The sequence below is a fragment of the Somniosus microcephalus genome, chromosome 21, assembly GCF_052327205.1.
Source record: "Somniosus microcephalus isolate GS21.2 chromosome 21, FLI_Smic_1.0, whole genome shotgun sequence".
NCBI classification, from domain to species: domain Eukaryota; kingdom Metazoa; phylum Chordata; class Chondrichthyes; order Squaliformes; family Somniosidae; genus Somniosus; species Somniosus microcephalus.
Genome location: NC_141007.1, coordinates 41,423,075 through 41,436,398, shown reverse-complemented (window position 1 = coordinate 41,436,398; position 13,324 = coordinate 41,423,075). Strand labels below are relative to the sequence as shown.

General features: G+C 46.4%; 1 protein-coding gene across 2 annotated transcripts in view; it reads left to right on the top strand.

Annotated features, from left to right (window-relative positions):
- Positions 1–13,324, top strand: part of LOC147102734 (phosphoinositide 3-kinase regulatory subunit 6-like) — a 134,942-nt gene that overhangs the window by 80,909 nt on the left and 40,709 nt on the right. For both annotated transcript variants that reach the window (XM_085963482.1, XM_085963483.1), the window contains exons 10-11: positions 10,763–10,919; positions 12,958–13,044. In XM_085963482.1, the coding sequence (XP_085819608.1) occupies positions 10,763–10,919; positions 12,958–13,044 (244 nt within the window). The remainder of the gene's footprint in view (positions 1–10,762; positions 10,920–12,957; positions 13,045–13,324) is intronic.

Sequence of the window (13,324 nt, the reverse complement as noted above, 5' to 3'; positions counted from 1 at the left end):
GTCCGGCCGCGTTACCACGGCAACCGGGACGCTGCGCACACCGATGACGTCATCGGTGCCGGCGCAGCGCTACCGGCTAACGCCGATGGTAGGGCCCAACGCAATTTCGATCGCGGCTATAATTCCGGTGCAAGGCCCTCTAACGCCTCTAATTGGGCGCTAACCCCACCGAATTTCTAGGCCATCATCTTCATCATCATGGGACAACTAACATTAATATACTAGATTGCTGTCCTCCTCAGTATCTACGTCCTCCAAATGTTTTATTATTTCTATTTTTGGAGCTTCAACTGTGAGTGTGGCTGTGGTCTGTGCATTACTTGATTTGCAGCTATATTCACCAGAGTCTTTGGGTGTGAGATTTGTAATGGTAAGTTCTATCACATTCTTATTTTGTTTAAATTTGTATCGGTCAGAAGATTCGATTAAGCTCTGGTCTTTGTACCATCTGACCATCTTGGAAGTAGGTGTAAACTCACAGCTCAAAGTAGCAGAATGCTTCTCTTCCACTGTAATGTTCTGTAGTTCTTTGACTACCTTTGACGGAGGCTCTTTAATAGTCAGCCTCGCCTCAGATTTTGATTTCCCTGCGATAAACTGCAGCAAGCCGGTCATCTTACAAGTTGTTTTTTTTCAGAGTGAGACGATGAATAGTGCCACGATGCTCAATGTCCACATCTTCAGAAGCATGAAGAATTTCACCATTTAGTATCCATTTTGGAGGCTTCACGTCAGCAACTGAAAGCTCACACTCAAGAATGGCGTCACTTGGCTCTGTCACTTCCACATCACATATGGGTTTAATGATGGCAATTGATTGCTCTTCTACATATAACTTTGCTGTGCCTTGGTCATCTATGGCATCGCACATGTAGTTGCCTTCATCTTCAAAAGCGACATTATTAATAACGAGCTTCCTGTACACATCTTCACTCACAATCTCATATTTATTACTGGGATGAATCTCTTTGTCTTTGTAATACCACTTGACAGCAGCATTTGGCCTGGAAACCTTGCATTTGAAAATGACACGATGTTTCTCCATGCCAATCTTCTCTCTTAAGGGTTTCACAATTTTAACTGGCAATTCTTTAATTCGAAGCAAAGCTCTGGAAGTAGCGCTTTCAGCAACAAACTTGATCTCTGCAGCATCTTCAGTTTTTGCCTCTGCCACCAATTCCCTGAGTGGCTTATTACTGCTGACACTGCTCACAAAAGGGTGCTCTTTCTTCTTAGCTTTCAACTGATCGAAGAATTTGACATATTCCCTTTCTTGCTCAGCTTTGATTCATTTGGCCTCATCGCGCAGACGGTTTGTGTGTTCCTGTTCCATTTTCTCAATCAGCTGCTTCTGCTGTCTTTCCAGATTCTCCCACTCTGTGTCAAAGAACTTTTTCTTTGCATTCATCTCTTGCTCAAAACGGCGAATCATTTGTTCTAATTGCTGTTGTAGTTTGAAATTGAGTTGAGTTCGAGCCCGGTGTTCCTCAGAAATGTGCATGTCTGTAGACTGGACAGACTCAGAATTCTCTGTCAAACTATGTTGTTGTTGTTCAGTGGAATTCTGTTCTGATACTTTGTTCCCTTCTGAAGCATTTATGCACTCCTTCGTTTTTCCATCATTAGTCTGCAAGTCCATTTTAGACTTGTCTTTTGCACATGGGCTGGTCTTACCCTCATCAGTTCCAGAGTCTGAGCTGATTATCTTCACCGAGTTCTCCCTCTCTGCTTTGTCACTGTCACTGCTGCATATGCCCTCATCCAATATTCTGGACAATCGTGCAGGTTTGACATCTTTGTTTTTCCCGGAAACTACCGTTATTGCTTTTAGGGAGTGCCAGTCCATATTTATTTTCCTGATCCACTCCCGTCCCAGAAGTGGTGGACCTCCCTCAGGTAGTACATATATGTCCATTCCTTGGTGTTCTTTACCCTGGTGTACCACCTTGACTTTTATCTTTCCGATGGGGTATACTCTTTGCCCCATGTATGTCTGCAATACTATCTTCGTATCCCATAGGGGAATATGTTTGAATAACCTTTTGTAATCTTGCTTATTCATGACCGTCAACGACGATCCGGTGTCCAATTCCATCTTCACATGGACTCCTGCTATCTGCAGTGTGGCCCAGACAGTTTGTCGGTCAGCTTCCTTACTCACATTGTGAATTCTCAGACTACCCAGTTCCTTGCTGTTGGAGTCTGAGTCCGAATTCTGTTCATCCGAACTCTTCTCAGCCACCTTATGTACCTTTCTGCACTTTTCCTGCGGTGACTTTTTGTTGCTGGTCTTCTTTCCTGACCGGCATACTTTAGCTATGTTACCAAGCTTGCCACATTTTCTACATTCCTGGTTTTTAAACCAGCATTGGTTCTGATCGTGTGTTGTCTTTCCACAACGATAACATTTCGTTGTACCCAAAGCCATTTGATCTACGCTGAGTACCGCTGCCTTCAGCTGCATTTCTGCAGTGCCTCTCGCTGCGGCTTCGTGCGATGCTGCAATAGTGACAGCCTTATCAAGTGTAAGATCATTCTCTTCAAGCAGCTGCTTTTGTGTTCCTTCTTTCGACAATCCACACACGAATTTGTCTCTCAGTGCCTCTGTCAGGCTTTCCCCAAACTGGCAGTATTTTGCTAGCTTACGCAGTTCAATTAAATACTCCGCGTTGCTTTCCTCTTTCAGTTGCGTTCTCGCATAAAATTTAAATCGTTCCGCTAACATCAGCGGTGTGGGGTTCAAATGATTCTTCAGGACAGCAACAATATTAGCGAAAGTCTGATCTGCCGGTTTAGCTGGTGATAGAAGATGATTCAATAGCCCGTATGTCTTCGCACCCATTGAGTTTAGTAAGGTTAGTGCTTTATCTTCATTTGATATTTTATTTGCCTTACAATATATCTCTATGCGTTCAACATACGTGGCCCAATCTTCAACATCGGAATCGAAATCGTTGATGTTACCACGCTTAGGCATCCTCGCAATCTTCTTGAGAAACAAAAAGAATTTTTTCTTTTTTTCTTTTACAAAATGGCGGTTTCCCGCGCTTGTCTTCTTCCCCCGCCTCCGAAAATGGCGGCTTCCCGCGCTCGTCTTCTTCCCCCGCCTACGAAAATGGCGGCTTCCCACGTTTGCCTTTCTCTCCCGCTGGCTGTAATGGCGATTGCCGTATTGCTGCGTTCGCCCTCCCCAGCGGTTTTCAAATCGTGCCTCCCAGCCCCTCTTGCAGTCCGGTCCTTTCCTCCCCCGGCTGCGGCTGAGTTCTCCGCGGTTTTTTTTATTTTCTCCCGCGCCTTACGATCGTGCCTCCCAGCCCCTCTTGCAGTCCAGTCCTTTCCCCCCCCGGCTGCGGCTGAGTTCTCCGCGGTTTAAAAAAAAAATTTCTCCCGTGCCTTACGCTGTCCCGGTCGCTGCGCCTCGCGGCCTCGGTAGCTGCCCGGCCTTTTTCACCGGTCGCGGTCGAGCTCTCTCTCGACGCTGTTGCGTCTCCCAGCCCGCTTGTAACCCGGTCTCTCACACCGGCTGCGTTTGCATTCACCGCGGCTTCCGTGCCCTACGCTGCCCCAGTCTCAGCGCCTCTGGCCCTGACTTCTGTCCGGCTCTTTTCCCCGGCCGTGGTTGAGTTCTCCGCCCTTATATCCTCCGTTCTTCCCTCCCCTATTTCACAGCCAACGTGGCCGACTTGCTGCTCGTCGCTGATCGGCTTACCCACCACCGTGATAGAAGGGATGATCACTGCCTGTTGTTGATGGAAGGCTTCGTATCAGAATTCTTCCTTTGCTCTGCAGACCCGAGTCTTCTCTCAGCAGAATGATGAGGGCGGATGCCTCTTCTCGACGCCCGTTAAACTGCCTTGGATGTATCTCTGCCGCAGGGTAAGATCGTACTCGTCGCCACTGTTAAGTCTGTGTGTTATATTGAGAATTACTACACAGACCACAAGAGTAAACTTTAACAGGTCTTTACTAGTTGAAGGTCAGGGCGGAACTGCCCAATAAATCATTACACAGCACTTATATACCGGTGTGGTCACCGCCGGTATTACAGTATACAGCAGCCAAGATAAAGTAGTGCAACTCTTAAAATAGTTCTCTTAAAGGTGGAACGGTTACATACACTACAACGTGGGCCATGGGGAGCCAATCGGAGCAGGGAATGCTCCATTCATAAGTCTGACAAGAAGTGCTGTCAAGACTTATAAATACTGCGGCCCCAAAATAGCACTAAATCTTCAAATAATTTTTTTTTTAAATCACATTTTTTAAATAAGCTATAAATTACATGAAATAACTATTTTAAACAATTTAAATTTTTGAAAAAATCATTTTATTTTCTAACGGGGCTAAAAATAAACTTACCTTGCTTTAAAGTATTTAAAAATAATAAAACTGTGGAAAAAATGTTTTAATTTTAATTAATTCACCACTTACCTTGTAAAAAGCAGGCCTTACGCCCGCTTTTTACATTTTTAAATTCTGCAGGCTTACGTTCTCGGGAAAACCTGTAAAAAGACCGAAGTTCGATGCGCACGCGCAGCCCCTCCTGCGCATGCGTTCAACCTCTGAACCCCTTCGTTAAGAGGAACGGAAGTGCCGGTTTCCCGCGCATGCGCAGTGCATGCAGGAAACCGGCACTTCCATTGGGCCTATGGGTGAGTACCCCGTACGTACTCACCCGTGGAGACCCGAATTTCTGGGCCAATAGATAAAATTGACACAAAAAGTGTGACAAAAAAATCTGACAACAGGAGGTCAAGTGGCACAGATCGGAAGTGCGAGCAGATGTAAGATTTTTAGTATTTTACAGATAGTATATTAGAGAGAAACACACACAAAACCAGGAAAGAAATAGTCCCCAAGTTTTCAGCAATGTGAGGTTGTTTCCTCCCTAATGCCTCCATGAAATGTGCCAAATACAACCAAGAGAGGGCAGCAAAGTGAATTTCAACAGTTGGATTAATTTTTTAAAGCACGTCAGACACCCCTAGCCTGCTTATAGAACACAATTCCACAAATTAGCTGAACTGAGATTTTCCTGTTCGGATGAATTGACGCTGGAGAGTATATTTTTCTTTTTCTTTTACTCATTGGTTTATAATTACATTTTACAAAATAAATCTTTAACTTTATACATAGAAGAAATATACCCCAAGGATTTAATTTCCCATAAGTAACTAAGTGAGAATGACCGCACTATTTTCAAGCCCCTCATGATCCTTCGCCCTGTTCTCACTGCTGATGAGAGATCCTGCACATTTAGTAGCTTTCTAGTTTTGATATTTTTACTGTTATTTTGGCACATGCTTTCTGCTCGTCTCTCTGGTGGTCTAGGGGAAAATGTGGGGTCAGATTAAAGAGTTGAGCGTGGTGCCGACTGCACCTTATTGACCAGGTATCGTTCTTCTCCTCCCCCTTCCATATATTATGAAGAGAATTCTGTTTGTTACTTTTCATTTTAATTAAATATTTGCAAGAATGCAGAAGTTCTAATGCTAACATAAGTTCACTTTAATTGGAGATTTTATGATGTGGTTTGCAAATCTGGCAACCTATTGTGCTTTCTGAAACTCGAGTTCAAAACAAATTCTTCTTTCTGATGACCATTAAAGGTTTCAAGTGAAATAATTCCAAATAACCTCAATCAAATACTCATCAGGTGATCTCAACCCAATACTTGGTAGTCCACAGTGGAAAAACTGTCTCAGAATTTCCCTAATTGAACGTCAATGATTGGGTAGAAATGGGGAAAAAATTAGACTGGCACTGCAACAATGAGGGACAGGGGAGTTAAATATGGAGCTGTAGGAACTGGGGTTCCTAGCCGAAGAATTGAGATCGACTCAGAAAATCAAAAACAATAAAATTTAATGAACAAACGAAGCTGTACAGGAAACTGTGGGATACAATGCAAATAGGTCTGGTCTGCTTGAAAGCCTCTCTGGAAACTGCTAGCAGGTTCCGAGCTCAACTGCTAGCAGGTTCCGAGCTCAACTGCTGGCAGGTTCCGAGCTCAACTGCTAGCAGGTTCTGAGCTCTGACGTCATGACATCATCACGTTCTTCCCGCCGTTGAGAGATCACGTGACGGACGGCATGACGTCATCACGCGGAGTACAGGAAAGAAGCCCTAGTACAGTTAACAGATACATTAAAGGTGCAGCCCCCAGCTGTACTACATTGCTGTAAAAGGAATTTTATACAATTGTCCGTAATCCTCTGGTGGTACCGCCACATGCGCCCCCCCAGAATTGCATTTAACAGAGATTGCGATACCCCGGCAGCTGGAACGGAACGCTAGAAGACGAACTGGCCGTTGGCTGTGGTTGGGATGACGCCGCAGGCGGAGGAGAAGAAGAGGCCGGCTGTTGTCGACCCGGTGAGGCGGGCACTGGCGACTCGGCGGATGACTGTGGCTGTACCGGACCGGCAGTCGACGGTGGACGACCACGACGAGGCGGCTGAGTGGTGACGACTGGTTCGCTCAGATCCAGATGCGCCGGTTTCAATCCGGTCGATGGAGATGTGGTCAGACTTACCGCCGACGTCGACTGTGAAGGACTTGTCACCTGACGAGATGACGTGGAACGGACCTGTGTAAGGCGGTTTGAGCGGGTTTTTGCGAGCATCCTGCCGAATGAACACGTATTCTGTGCTCTTAAGATCCACTGGGACATGGGAGCGCTGTAGGTCATGATGCGACGTAGGCACTGGGATGAAATTCCTAGCCGCTTCCTGGTGGCTGAGGAGCTGCTGAGCTGGGGACCAGGGTTCCGTGTGAGGAGGAAAAAAATCACCAGGCACTCTGTGGTTGGCTGTAAACCAGCTCTGCTGAAGAAGAATGCAGGTCGTCCTTAGGCACCGTGTGAAGACCTAGCAGCACCCAAGGGAGCCTGTCCACCCAACTAGGCCCACAGAGACTAGCACGCAGTGCGGCTTTAAGTGACCTGTGGAATCTTTCACACAGACCGTTCGCCTGTGGATGGTAGGTGGTGGTACGATGAAGCTTGGTGCCCAAACCTTGAGCTACGGCGTTCCAAAGCTCAGAGGTAAATTGAGGCCCCCGGTCGGAGGAGATGTCAGCCGGTACCCCGAACCGAGCTACCCACGACGAGATGAAGGCTCTGGAGACGTCTGCCGCTGTGGTGGCAACCAAAGGAATTGCCTCTGGCCACCTGGTGGTGCGGTCTACCACGGTGAGGAGGTGAGTGTACCCGTGAGAGGAAGGGAGAGGACCAACCAGGTCCACGTGCACATGGTCGAATCGATGCTCCGGAACTGGAAAAGTGGCGACTGGGGCTTTAACATGGCATTATATCTTGGACTTCTGGCAACTCACGCAGGTATTGGTCCGGTCACGGATGTCAAGATGCATGCCCTTCCAGACGAATTTCTTTGCCATGAGTCGTTGTGACGCTCTCATGCCACAGTGTGACAACCCGTGGATAGTGTCAAAAATTCTCCTGCGCCATTCAACTGGAACGATTGGACGTGGGACGCCCATTGAGATGTCACACAGGAGTGTGGTCCCTGCGGCCTGGAAACTGACATCAGCCACTTGTAAGCTGGAAGGTACGGTCCGGTATGCCTGCACTTCAGGGTCTGCCTTCTGTTCTTTTGCCAAACCAACATAGTCGACTCCCAGGTGTACTGCGTGGAGCTGGTCGCAGGAGAGACAATCCGCCACCAGGTTGTCTTTGCCCGAGACATGTTGTATGTCGGTTGTAAATTCAGATATGTACGTAAGATGACGTTGTTGCCGTGCCGACCATGGTTCCGCTGTCTTGGCCATCGCAAAAGTAAGTGGCTTGTGGTCTACAAAAGCCGTGAATGGGCGTCCTTCCAGTAGGAAGCGAAAATGGCGGATGGTCAGAAACAATGCCAACAACTCCCTATCAAAAGTACTATACTTGCGTTCGTTCTTCCGCAATTGGCGGCTGAAGAAAGCCAGTGGTTGCCATGTGCCATTGACCCACTGCTCCTGTACTGCCCCGATGGCATAATCAGATGCGTCGGTGGTAAGGGCAATGGTTGCACCTGGAAGGGGATGTGCCAACATGGTCGCAGCAGCCAAAGCGTTCTTAGTGTCGAGGAAAGCCTGGTCCATCTGGGGTGTCCAATCGATCGGGTCTTTGCCCGATTTACCTCTGAGGGCCTCGTACAAAGGTTGCATCAACAATGCCGCCTTGGGGACGAACCGATGATAAAAATTGACCATTCCCAGAAATTCCTGGAGGGCCCTGACGGTCTGAGGAAGAGGGAACGAGGTGACTGCTTCCACCTTCGTGGCCAGCGGGACGGCGCCTCTGAGGTGATTCTGTGTCCCAGGAAATCAATGCTGTGCAACCCAAACTGGCACTTGGCCGGGTTGATAATAAGGCCATGTTGGCTGAGACGAGAAAAAAGGGTACGCAAGTGCGTAATGTGTTCTTTCGTGCTGTTACTGGCAATAAGGATGTCATCTAGGTAGACGAAGATGAATGGCAGATCGTGCAACACGGAATCCATGAGACGTTGGAAGGCTTGTGCTGCATTCTTCAGCCCAAACGGCATATGAAGGAACTCAAAGAGCCCGAAAGGTGTGATGATGGCAGTTTTGGGGACGTCCTGAGGATGCACGGGCTTTTGATGATAGCCTCGGATGAGGTCTACTTTGGAAAAGATGGAATTCCCTGCCAGATGGGCCGAAAAATCCTGAATGTGAGGAATTGGGTACCGATCCGGTGTGGTAGCCTCATTCAGGCGTCTGTAGTCGCCGCATGGTCACCATCCGCCGCCCGGCTTAGGAACAATGTGTAATGGCGAGGACCAAGGAATATTTGAACGTCGAATAATACCCAGGCGTTCCATTGTATGGAACTCCGCCTTGGCGGCCGCGAGTTTACCGGGTTCCAGCCTTCGAGCTCTCGCATAAACGGGGGATCCTGTCATGGTAATGTGGTGCGCCACACCGTGCCTCGCGACTGAAGGAGAAAATGTGGGCCTGGTGAGCTCAGGGAACTCACTGAGAAGACGAGAGAACTCATTTGGAGATGGGACTGCACAGGCAACTGACCAAGACATCGCGGTGCTTCGGTGGCAGGGGACCGAGTGAAAAGTGGAGGCACTAATTAGCCGGCAGTGTCGGACGCCGACGAGAAACCCGTTTGCACAGAAGAAATCTGCTCCCAGGATGGCCTGTGAGACTTTCGCCGTGATGAACTCCCAAACAAAACGTTGGCCGCCAAAACTCAACTGGACCCTACGCTTTCCGAACGTGTGAATGGCCGCACCATTGGCTGCCTCGAGGGGGGGACCTTGACCGCCGGATTGAAGATCTAGCTTCAACGCTGATAGGATACTGCACTGGGAGCCAGTATCACAGAGAAAACGTCGCCCTGACAGGGAGTCTGTAATGTATAGGAGTTTCCCTGCGGACCCGACGGCCATCGCAACTCCAGCGCGTCCCTTAGGCCTTATTGATCTTATTAACTGTAGGATACCATGCAAATAGGTCTGGTCTGCTTGAAAGCCTCTCTGGAAACTGCTAGAAGGTTCCGAGCTCAACTGCTAGCAGGTTCCGAGCTCTACTGCTAGAAGGTTCCGAGCTATGACGTCATCACGTTCTTCCCGCCGTTGAGAGATCACGTGACGGACGGCATGACGTCATCACGCGGAGTACAGGAAAGAAGCCCCAGTACAGTTAACAGATACATTAAAGGTGCAGCCCCCAGCTGTACTACATTGCTGTAAAAGGAATTATATACAATTGTCCGTAATCCTCTGGTGGTTCCGCCACAGAGCAGTGCTCCTGGTACTCTGCTAGTGCTGCCATTTTCAATGCCGTTGAGTTAAGGGTACACTAGCTTCATGTTCTCACCTACCTACTGTCTGATCCTGTTTGACTGCTTGATGTTCCTCTTGGCCCAGTGTTGGACAGAGGCAGGACAGCCTAGGTTTCAGGAAATCATTATCCTAAAATTTGAGAAAAAAATTTATTGTTAAAAAAAGTCAGCAAGGATTGATGATATATCACAATGACATTAAGATAAAGCTAGAAATGCCATTAATAACAATTCCTGGCACATTTAACAGGTGTTTTCTAGCCTTTTGATGAAAGTGAGGAATGAAGGCAGTAATCTTTTATTTGTTATTTTTTTAACATTCTTCAGCACAATCAGTCATTCATTCTATTCATTTTTTTATGTTGGTTCAGTGCTGTGCACTGAGGTAAAGATGAGAATAGTGTAATAACTTTGCAACACATAAAGCATCAGTAGCACTTAAAACCACTTGTTCAGGGCTTGGCTTGAAGGTGTGGGCAGTTAATTTATCGTAAATACTCGGTTTGATTTTTTTAAATATTGAGTGATGCTACATCACTGTTGAATTGCCACTTCACAGTATAATTGTAACTTTCTGGCAGTGTGGGTTTTTGAGAAGGTCACACATTTATCCTACAACCCTGGTCACACCTCCAGTTGTGTGTCTGCATTCTGAGCTATATTCTCTATTTTGTGTGAGTCAATTGACTGACTAGGCACTGAGGCAGAGATGAGAACATATATAGATGTGGGATATATGTGGGTGACCACCACAAAATCCACTCCATCCACTAATGTTTTCCACCACAGCTACACTGATATCCATATGGCTTTATTTTTACTGTGAAGCATATTGAGGAGGCTCATTCTTTTGGTAAAGTACTAAAGGTTGTTAACTGTTTTGAATTAATTATTATAAGCACATGATCACCGCCAACTATTAATAGCATTTTTCTTTCACAGAATAAACCCTACAATGTGATTGAGCACTATTTCCAAGAAGTGGTTGCTATCACAGAGCAGTCTTGTTTTTCATCAGAGGAAGTGACAACAGCCCACAGGAAGCACAGTAGCAAGTTGCAACAACTTTACAAGAAAATAATTAGCTCTGCACACCAAGGTAGGTGAGGACCGATAGTTATTTCATTGGACCGTCTGAACAGAGTTTACTGAGAAGTATACCTACATTATCAAAAAATATGGTTAAGATTATTAACAAACGTTCACATATAATTCACTGAACACTTTGACAGCTTGAGGCATAATGAATCTACAACGGTATGATACACATTTTCTCCCCTTCTGCACCCTATCATTCATTCTATGATTCTTTATACAATGAATCTGCAGTCTTAGGCAGGCATCTCAGGGATGCATTAAAGGAGGTATGCCACTTACACAAGGAGAAGGAGTGAATCCATGTCCCTCTTGTACCAAGTAGAAGGGAATGGGGTGGTGCGAGAAGAAACCTGGAATCAGGTAGTCTGCCTACACTTTCTGTTAACAAATAAGGGCCCCTAAAATCCAACACCTTAACTCCAGTCGGCGTTCGCTGGAATGGTCACAAACTCAGCCAAACCCAGACCGCCGGCTTCCAGACTTCAGTCAGGGATTCTGTAATGGCCTAATAGGATGGAGCCTCCGCACAGCCCTACAATGCTATTGACGTCACAAAGGAGCAGATGGGAAGAGACTCAAAGGCCAGAATTCCCACAGCCTGGCCGTCAAACAGGACCCAGCATAGTGTTAATGGAGGTCTTACCAGGCAAACCAACCCAGTCCTCAGAGTAAGTGGCACCCACCTGGGGGCCCAGGCCAGGGACAAGGCCATTACTCCAAATGCAATGGCAAACAGCAGAGGCCCGCTTTTCCTGACCCTGTTGCTTGGCCCTGTGGACAGTGGAGAGGTCAGCAGTAGCCATGGGCAGACAGATCCCAGCAATTACACCAGGAAGTGGCCCCACAAATTTTTAGGGCCAAGATTTGGCTGCAGAGGAGCGAAATGAAGGGGAAAATATTTATCTTCCAAAATATAGATAAAACTCTAATAGCATGTTTCCAAATGATATTGGTGTAGAAATCACTGTGGCCGCGATTTTGCCAGCGCTCAGAGAGGCGGGTCAGAGGTTAAAGTCCTATTGATTGACGGCGGGCCACGAACCTGCCGTCAACCCGCCTCTAAACAGCTTTCCCAAGTTTCGGGTCCCGATTTGCGAATGGACCTGACACCTAGCGGCGGGAAACGGATTAAAGGCAATTACCTGCCTATTAACAGGTACTTGTCAGTAGTGTTCAGCCTGTTTTTCCATTTTCCCACTTCTGGGTCAGGTTTCCTGACATCCAGACACCACGCCAGTAGCAGCTGCAGAAGTGGTGTGAAGGATGCAATGTTGCACATGGTGAGTTTCAGAGCAAAGAAAATGTTGGTTACTGCATTTTTAAAACATATACAGATTTCTTTAGCTTACAAGTTTTGAAATCCAACTATATGTCCAGTACCACCTCCTTGGGAGAGCCTCTCTCACCAGTGACAGATCGCTTCTGTCATCTCACCTGCAGCTGCCATCTATTAGAGAATATGGAGGGAGTCATTGGAGAGCCTGGGTGCAAGAGTTCACCTTTGTGCAGTGATTGTCAGTGTTTTCAGCACCTCAATGTTGTCAAACACTGAGAAATCAACTGTCAAAATAAAATTGTGCATGGTCCCTTTAAGGAAACCGGCAGATGACGCGTCATCAAATGACGTCATCGGACCTGCTTCCTGTTAATTGGCCGTTAAGCCCGAGGGTGGGCTTAACAAGGTCAATCAAGGGAAAATCACGTCTGTGGAGTGGAGGCAGCTGGGGGTGGGACCGGAATCCGGAAACCACCTGACCCGCACCCATCCCGACACTGATCACAAAATCGCAGCCTGTGTCTCCAAACACTATTGTATTTGCATAGCATTACTTTGTTTGCTATGCCAACAGAGATATATCCACTTAATTCAAACCTGTTAAGCATTCATATGCTTTTATCCACAGTCATTTCTAAGATAGAACTTCCATTTATATAGTGCTATTTTATGGCACAAATGGCTCCTCAACATCACATATGTTTTGAAAATTGTTTCCTTAGAACATAGGACACTGAAGCAGTTTTTTATTGATGTATTTTAGTGACTTCTCCAAGTGACAGACTCCAGAATATTCTACTGCCATATCCAGATATCAGTTTCTTCATGTGGAAGGAAGATGACTTACTTTGTGAGTGTATTTTGTTCTGATGCTATAATGTCTATAATAGAATCGGGAAATGTACTGTGCATGCTTGGTTAAAAAAAACTGATTCCATGCAACATACAGAAAGGATATGAGCCATTTCGATTTCCCAATGTACTAATAAGTAATATTTATAAAATGATAATTAAATATCTAATTGTTGGAATGGAAAGAGAAAGATTTTTAATCTTTTATTTTCTAGATAGAGGGCATTTCTGTCTGTTAAACTTGTCTTGGAAGAGAATTTGTCAGATTAGTAAACTCA